Raw genomic sequence first — 8,834 nt, 5'->3', positions numbered from 1 at the left:
TTTTAACATCAATAGTCTGATCCTCACAGTGCTGCATACAACACAGATGATCTCATCCCAACCTGCTCTTGAATAATCCTGTTGCAACACACACCCACACACACCCACACTAGCTGCCCTCGTTGCTCTTACAGTGACCTGCCTACGACTTTACAAAATGCAATGCCATGCGAGTGGAAGGGAAAATGACATTCCACACAAGATTACAACTTACAGAAAAACAAATGTTCCTGAAAATCATAATATTTTGTAAACTCCCCTGCATATCACCTCCACTCCACTCAAATAAATGCCAATGTAGTTGGTTGGTGTGTGTGAACAGATGACAGCTGTTGTGGAGACTAAGCCACCACAATTATGCTATAAACAATGTAGTAAAAACCAAAAGCTGTAACTAACACCGCCACACACACACAGATGCACATGTGGAAATGCAAACACTCTGCATTCAATATAATTGTGGGAACGATAACATCAATCAATCCATGGTGTCATATGTTAATCTCTCACATGCACACAGAACATACCATAAATACATACAGAGACTGAAGTATCACACTCAAGTACACGTGGAAACAGACGACAAACAGCAGAGCGTTAGATTAACTCCAACCAAAGGCGTTTCTTTGAAAGATGACAAGGACAAAGAACAAAGAAGAGAGAAGGAACAAAGGAGTGAGGAGAATGAATGGGTGAAGTCAGATTCATGAGATCAATATTGTTGCCAGAGCAACAGGGAACAATATTGGCGCGAGCGTGAATGTTTTTCAGCTGTGAGCCAAATGTTTGTTTGTTTGTTTGTGTCTGTGTGTGTGTGTGGGTGTGTGTGTGTGTGTGAGTGTGTGTCAGAGACAAAGCCAGGAGGGAGATAGGGGGGGAGAGAGAGAGAGAGATGTTACAAACAACAAAAATACTACAGAATCTCCAATCAAAACTTTCGTGTTTCTGATTGCAGTTGTGTGTGTGTGTGTGTGTGTGTGTGTGTGTGTGTGGGGGGGGGGGGGGGGGGGGTTCAATAATGACACACAATCATTGTCTGCAGTGATGCATTTGTGCCACAAGGTGTCGCTGGTTCATTTGATCATACATAAATGGAGCACATGGCGCAGTGGGTCGTGCCAATCAGACATGGAACCACAACTCATCATTCGACAATTGGCGAGGGATTTGTTTGTCTTTCACATTATGGATAAAATCAATATTACATCTACAAACAGAACTTTCTGCACACTGCTCTCTCTCTCTCTCTCTCTCTCTCTCTCTCTCTCTCTCTCTCTCTCTCTCTCTGTCTCTCTGTGTCTCTCTCTCTCACACACACACACACACACACACACACACTCAAAGCCCACGTGTACATATGCATTCAGTAAAGCTGTGAGGAGGCCAGCGAGTGTTTGTTTTAGCCTGTGTGTTCATGTGAAGCTGCTGATGAGTGTCGATGTGTGAGTGTGTGTCAGTGTGTGAGTGTGTGTTTGTGACTGCTGCTACTGCTGATGTGTGAGTGTTATTTTCTCTGCCTAAAGCGTAAAGGATCTCGGACTAAGCTGCCAGTTCAAACAGTGTGAACAGCTGGAAAACTGCTGGCTGCTGCTGGCCGAGAGAGAGACAGAGAGAGAGACAGAAAGAGACAGAGAGAGAAACAGAGACGGAGAGAGAGAGACAGCGAGAGAGAGAGAGACAGAGACAGAGACGGGGAGAGAGACATAGAGAGAGACACGGAGGCATACGAGCATTTAATTTTACTAATTCTAAGTCCACTCCATGTCAGGCATGCATGAATCTCCTCTGAATGGCGCCACCATATAGGAGTGTGCAGTGCAGTGTGTATGTGGACATTACACTCAAAGTGTATGTGCCAGTTCTCTTAGCAACGACAGCCTGCGTCAGGAAGTGAGACAGGAAGTCAGATTGATTTAACAGAATGAGATGTGGATTCTAATTATTGGAGACAAACAAACTCGATAGGACGGTGATTTTTTTATGTTGTAAATCTCCTCTGCTGCCAATCAAACTTCATTCTCTGGAGTATTCGCTCGTTCAAGACAAACGGGTTCAGCTCCAAAGAATCAAGCTTTTGTGCAAAGTGAAACCTGCTGGAAATTAAAAACAACAGGCGGTTTTTGTTGTTCGTTTTAAAAGGACATTGGTTTGATAAATTGGTGACAGAAACAGAAAGTGTCCGCTGTGTTTTATGGATTTTTAACGATAAACATGTCTGAACTTTGCCTCTGTGAAATTTTCACCGTCTTCGTTTTGATGTTGTCGTTACTATTTTCATCCTCTGTCTCGTTACGTTAAGCGGAATTAATGGGTCGTTAGGCATTTACTGGCTGTTTGGCTGTTGTCTTTCACAAGTACCCAGAGAGAGAGGGGGGGTGGGGGGAGACAGAGACAGAGAGACCATCATCCTTTTTTCCATAAATCCAAAAGAAGATTCCAATCCTCCTCTCCTATGGCCGTCTGCCAACAGTAACTATTGTGTTCCTGTCTCTGAGCATAACATCAAATTCGACACGGCTTCCCAACCTGCTGATCCAATATCATATTTAACCAAACTGCCGTACAGGCCTGACAAATTCCTTCAGATGCTGCTGTCCAGGGTCATGTAGGGGCGTCCAGACTCACCACAAACCTCCTCATGCCGGTGCCCCCGGCGTTCCCCACGAACATCCCTGAGCTGGCCTCGAACGTGAGCGCCTGGCGGCTCCTGGTAAAGGCGACGCGATGGTACTCCTCACAGTCCATGAAGAGACGGACCTGAGACCAGAAGGTGGATAAATATGATATGACACAGACACACACACACAGACACACACACACACACACACACACACACACACACACACACACACACACACACACACACACGCACATGCACACGCACAACATTTGCTTTCAGTGAGGGAAGGAATCCTCTGTGAAAATAAAAGTAGCAACACCACAATGGAAATCTCCACTGTGCATAAATCACACTAAAGCAAACATTATGTAAGTGTGTGTAAGAGTGTTAATTTATTATGATTAATGTTTAATGAGTGTTGGGGATTAGCCAGCTACAAGTAATAAAGCTACTAATCATTGTGTATTTTAGTAGCTTGGTAGAGGTGCAGTTATTTTCAAAACAACAGCTTTTCCAGTAACTATTTCCACTTATGGAAAGAAACACATGTGTTTTGGATTTCAGATACTCATCATGTGAGGGGGAGTTAATGCCCCTGAGCATATCCCAGCATGCATCATTCTCCCACGTCATCACACTTATGAGAAATAAGCGGTGCTACTTTTTAACATGTGCTTGCCGTGAAGCTTCCCAAACACTAAGTGCCATGAACTCACCTCGGACCCTTGAACTGTCAGGGTGAACTTCGCCCACCGGCCCGTCAGCTCTCCCATCTTGAAGGACGCCGCCTCCTTTGTCCCGCCTGGTGTCCCAGGGTCAGTGTAGTAGAGGACAACTCTCTGGGAACTGTCCTCCACTGCAGACAGCCCTACCCCTAAGTGAACAACCTGAGAGAGGAATCAAGAGACGAAGAGAACCTTATGTTACCGTTGGCTTTGGGATTGTTGAGAATCTGCTAAGAAAACGTAAACAGAAGAAGAGTGGCATAAGAAATACACTGACGCACCTTTTGGTAAGCATCTGTGATGGCAAACAGCATGCCGCCGTCTCGTGTGGTGGGCTTAACGATGGCTAAGATGGCAAAGTCGTAGTAGAACGGATCGGGGACGAAGGACTTGGCGAGCCGGCCCACGTTGGCGTCCAGGCCGAAGCTGTAAGCGGGGTAGCCCTCATAACCCGCGACAAAGGCAACGGAGGGGGGAAGGGGAACGCCGATCAGCTCCAATACTTCGACGATTTCCTGAGAACCGCGGTCTGGGAGAAGAAGAAACACAGAAAGTCAGTCAGTGGGCGAGAAACAAGCTTGTGGTCGGCTGATTAGGAGTGCGATGCCAACAAAGAGCTGAACTCAACTGCTGACATGACAAAACCAAACCAAAGAAGTCCACTATCTCAGTTATGTTCCATTGGATTCCACCAACTGAGAAGAAACATCTGTGTCTTTCACTTCAAGACGCTCGACTTTCTTCAAAAGATCATCATGAACTTCGTCTCTCGCAGATCTCTACTATGCGATATCGTAAAGGGATTAAAGAAAAACAATTTGTGCATCAGAAAATTGGATTGGATCTGAGCGCCTACAGCCAAGTGTTCCTCAAACCCCCCCAGTTTCCTTCAGATCTTTCCTCCAGAGGCTCAGCAGGTCCTTGGACGCTGTGGGAGGTTCTGATCTGCATCCATCATTACACACTGTGTCTGATACGCCCCGTAAAGTTTGCCAAGAGGGTGAGAAAGACAAGAGAGAAGGAGAAGAACTTCCATCTGTCTGACCTCCCCATCCATCTTAAGCATGCGCAGACAGACACACACACAGACACACAGACACACAGACACACACCACACCACACCATCACGTTCGCTCTGCCATTATCAACCCTGACCTACCACAAACAAGTGGCCCTCTCTCTCTGTGTCTGTCTTGCTTTCACACACACACTCACACTCCCCTCCACACCTGGTTCTCCTTAGTGAGGAGACCCCTTTGGAACAATCTTCATTTCTTTCAGGAGGATGGACAGAGGGTATAGAAACTGGGCATCTGGAAGGCTTTAGCTTAGACTAATACACACGTGCTATGCAGAGGCAGCTTCTGTAAAATAGGCTTACTGCGTGGCATTAGTGTGTGTGTGTGTGTGTGTGTGGCCAGTAAAGCTCCCCACAGGAAGTGAGGCACACTCCTTCCTCCATGCATTAATTGGATTAAAACCCCTACAGACTGTTGTGATTAAAAGACAATGAGGATGCGTCGCACATGGTTCTGCTGCATCACCCAGCTGAATATTATTATTTATAGCTGAACAATAACGCTGCTCTCTGTTTATTCCCTATGGTGTTTAAGTAGTAATTTTAGAGATAATCCTCTGCCTTTAGGTAGGAGACCAAATACAGATATAACAAGTCATGGAGAGTGTAATAATTCAGAAGATGCCAGTATTAAAAAGTATTAAGACTGGGTATGGAATTGGAAACGATGTCAGGCAAAACCATAAACCATCAAGTCACCAAATCATCAAGTCCAAACTTGTGTTTGATTGTCTCAAGGCACTTAAACTGCAAAACAAGCAGGAAGACATCTACAAGGAGAGATACATTGTTTCATATAACCTGTGCATCACTGAGCTGAGAGAACAATACAAATACTTTGAACTGAATCCAGAGCAGCTAGAGCAGCTGACACAGACTTTGCTCTACTCACAAATAAAATCCAGCCAGAAAAGTGTGTCAGCCAACATTCCCGCGGCTCTGCCTGTCACCTAAAAGGTGACATCACTGCAGATGTTCTGGAACTTAACAGCTGGATGGGCTGCCAAGAAAACCAAGACACACACCCACCATCCTCAGACAAGTTCACAAGGTGCAACAGAAACCCAAAACTCCTTTGTTTGTCAACCTTTCATTGGCATTAGACATAATTGAATACTTCACTTGAGTAAAAGCAGCAGTGCTATGTTATGAACGCATTGATTAGACCTTAAGAATGCTGTGATTAATTGAGGTGGATCAGTGAAAATGTAAAACATCCGATGTCATCCGATCCGTAAACAGACGATGTCAGCAGTGAGATACTTGTGAAGAAGGGAATCTGGGTTGTGACAACTCAGCGCAATCAGGCTTAGCTTGGCTCAGCCTGAGAACCACCTGCATTGGAGCTAGGCCTGTGAAGAGGAGGAGGAAGGTTTGGGAGCTACAGTACGTTCTGTCGTCCAGTAATAAGTTGGAGGTAGTCACGATGAAGCGCCAATGTTGCCATGTTATTAAGTCTTTGAGTCACTGAGGAACAACTGCTGGCTGTAAACGAGTGAACTCCCTTTTCCCTGGAAGTACAGATGTAGATCCCTGGGTTATGGAATCCTCCTGTATGGGGGATGATTGATAAATTCTGATATTTACACAAAGGGAAGGGAGCGAGAAGGAACCGGGACCCCTGCTGTTTGAGCATCTGAATACTCATTCATTACTCAAGTTCAACCTTACAGTTTGGAGGATTCAATTCTATGCTGAAGGGAACAAAGTCCAGTGGAGAACTTAAGACATTTCCATGCTTTTCTTCCCCTTTCTCTCTCCTGTGACTGGGGTCTTGGTTAGACACTGTAGATCACCATTTATTTAGAAATATTAACTGCCTTAATCTAAGAATAATCAAGACTTTGACACTTGTAATGTACCTGTAAACATACTGATACTGGTCTGCGTAGTTCCAGGTAAAGTAGAACCTAAACTATTTCTGCACTTAAGATCTGAAGGTGCCTTTACTCTGTCCTTCCTCCACATTCACTACAAACACCGGCTCTTCTTCTTTCATGGGGAACTCAAAGGCTTTGAGTTTTCAGACCACACAGCCTGTGTGTGCAAAAAAGCTGTGTGTGTGTGTGTGTGTGTGTGTGTGTGTGCAGGTGAGGCCTCCTGTGTGGTACAAAGCCGGTCTGTTAGCGCTGACCTAAAGCGCTGAGTAAACACAGTCATTAAGAGGAGCAGCACTAAGTGTTCACGCTCTCGCTGTGATCAAAGTCTTACCACACTGAGCACAGACACCAAAAGATCTTATTCAGGATGACATCAGAAACACATGAGTCGGGGTTTTGTCACATTAATGAGTGTTGTTTACGCCTGAACTCTCTCACTGACCTTCTTTTGTAAGTTAGAACATCCCAGGGAGATAGTTGATGTTCGACTTTCCACGTCTGTATTTCATAAAATGGCCCAATATGGATCAATGAGCTCCTCCTCTATGCTAAGTTTAGTTAGAACCTATGATGTTTGACCCTGAACCCTCTGGATGTTTTCATGGACCGATCGCCATGTCACTGCTGGAAGAAAATGAGGTTGGTGTGTCTTTGGAGTGGAGTAGGTTTGTGCCATGTATTTCAGGAATGTGACAGTCAGGCTGCTCATGTAACAATGAGAAGCAGAAAGTCATCAAGCTGCCAGATTTGCTCAAGTTCCTGCAGTGTTTGTTGTATCTTTGATTTATGGATCTGGTTGTGGAAAGCTGTTGACATGGTGTTGTTGAGCACCTTGCGTCGCCGCACATGATGCCGCAACATCTGAGTCACACATGGAGACAAATCAGTGATAGAAGATCACTCAGATCAAAGTGCGACTTAAGTAAAAGTGATGACACAGCTGGAGTAACACACATTAATTCCTTACATCAGCTACGTTTACATGCACAGCATTGGTCCCATAGTCAGAGCAAGATAGAATGTAAAGATATGCTACAGTCCGAGGTCCAGGCCAGTATTGTCCAGATTATGATCCAGGATTTGTTAGTTGTTGTTATTAATAGAATTGGGATTACTGCAGCAATGTGATTTTAACAGCAAAAGGTTATCTTGGGCTGCCAAAAAGTCCCATAATGCACCTTTAAGCTTCCTTGTCCTGAAAATGTGGCTGTGATCATGATTCTTTTGAAGCAAGTTCGTCTTGACCTCAGAGGAACCTTTGTCCCAGAGTCTGACACAGATCGTAACATATTTAAAAAGCGTGCCGCTAAATCAGCCTCGTCTTTTTTTTAAAGTTTGACTACAAACATATCAGACTCCAGCTGTACCATATAAACCAGAGGGACATTTCAAGCGGTAAAAAGCAACAACAATTGAGCTGTAATGGTACTGAAACAGGACATTAACGCAGCTCTCCACCGCTGATTCCTCTATAAAATGGAAGCGGCTTTTTACACGGCAATTTAAGTCCGAGCGGCTCGTGAGATGAACCAGATGGTTTACAGAAATCTGATCTGAATGAGCTGTTTCAAGCCTCACCATCCTCCCTACTGGAACACAGCCAGACACATTTCCACAGGCATTCGAATTCATATTTGGTTAATGCTCTCCCACTCTCCGTCTCTCCCAGCTATCGACATTACATCCATTGGACCACGATTATCAGAGTTTTGAAGAGAATTATTATGCTTCTAATTTGAGAAGTGGAACAGAACAGTCTGTATCAGAAAGGCCACGAGGGAGTTTGGGGGCATTTTCCTGCGCAAACTCTATGAGATCATGACATTTGGAAACTTTTATCATAACATAATGTGTTTAAACAGAACTGATTTCATGTTTTTGTTGTTGCATGCCACATTTATCAGTGTTGATGTTGAGGACAGTTGCTTTATATCCTTTCCTGGCAACCGCTTATATCAATACATAATTGTGCAGCTGCAGATGTAAAGCAAAGCAATAAGTGGTTGCTATTGACTACGGGAGAAAAGAAAACCCGTCTACATTAATTTAGCGTTACCGGCAACATCGGCGCCAAACGGCCATCCAACGTCTATCTCCAACATTTCATTGCCAATCAGTTTCCCATGATGCATTAGGATCTTGGCTCGCTGACGCTGTTTCGACAGCGTATCTGTGCCAAGACTGACTCAACCGAAGTCTGCCCGAGTCCCTGAATGACCCCTGGGCCAAGCCCCTCCCCCCCGAGCGGGGCCACTTCAGCATAGTGATGGGGGGGGGGGGGGGGTTTGATTATACAGGCACGGGCAGTTAGTTGAAAGAGTGGAAAAATAAATAAATAAAGGAAAGTAAATGCAATTAGTGAGTTGGGGGGTAAAAGGGAAGCAAAAGGCCAGGCATCGAATGCAGTCAGGGAAATTCCGCGGTCGGAAAAGCAGCATGAATAACAAGTGGTCCCGCCGGGAGGAAACGATAAGACAGATTGAGAACCACTGCAAAGTAGTTTTAGTCACAGATGGGGTTATACAAATCCG

The 8,834-nt window shown here is 44.9% G+C and overlaps 1 protein-coding gene across 2 annotated transcripts in view; it reads right to left on the bottom strand.

Annotated features, from left to right (window-relative positions):
- Positions 1–8,834, bottom strand: part of LOC143006805 (uncharacterized) — a 42,366-nt gene that overhangs the window by 14,069 nt on the left and 19,463 nt on the right. For both annotated transcript variants that reach the window (XM_076158097.1, XM_076158098.1), the window contains exons 3-5: positions 3,627–3,874; positions 3,337–3,507; positions 2,626–2,757 (exon numbers count right to left, since the gene is read on the bottom strand). In XM_076158097.1, the coding sequence (XP_076014212.1) occupies positions 2,626–2,757; positions 3,337–3,507; positions 3,627–3,874 (551 nt within the window). The remainder of the gene's footprint in view (positions 1–2,625; positions 2,758–3,336; positions 3,508–3,626; positions 3,875–8,834) is intronic.

The sequence above is a fragment of the Genypterus blacodes genome, unplaced genomic scaffold (genome assembly GCF_046128005.1).
Source record: "Genypterus blacodes isolate CSIRO-AG114 ecotype Tasmania unplaced genomic scaffold, CSIRO-AGI_Gbla_v1 ptg000076l_1, whole genome shotgun sequence".
In the NCBI taxonomy this organism is placed as follows: Eukaryota; Metazoa; Chordata; class Actinopteri; order Ophidiiformes; family Ophidiidae; genus Genypterus; species Genypterus blacodes.
Note: the sequence above shows the minus strand (reverse complement) of the source record. Positions and strands in the feature narration are given on the sequence as shown.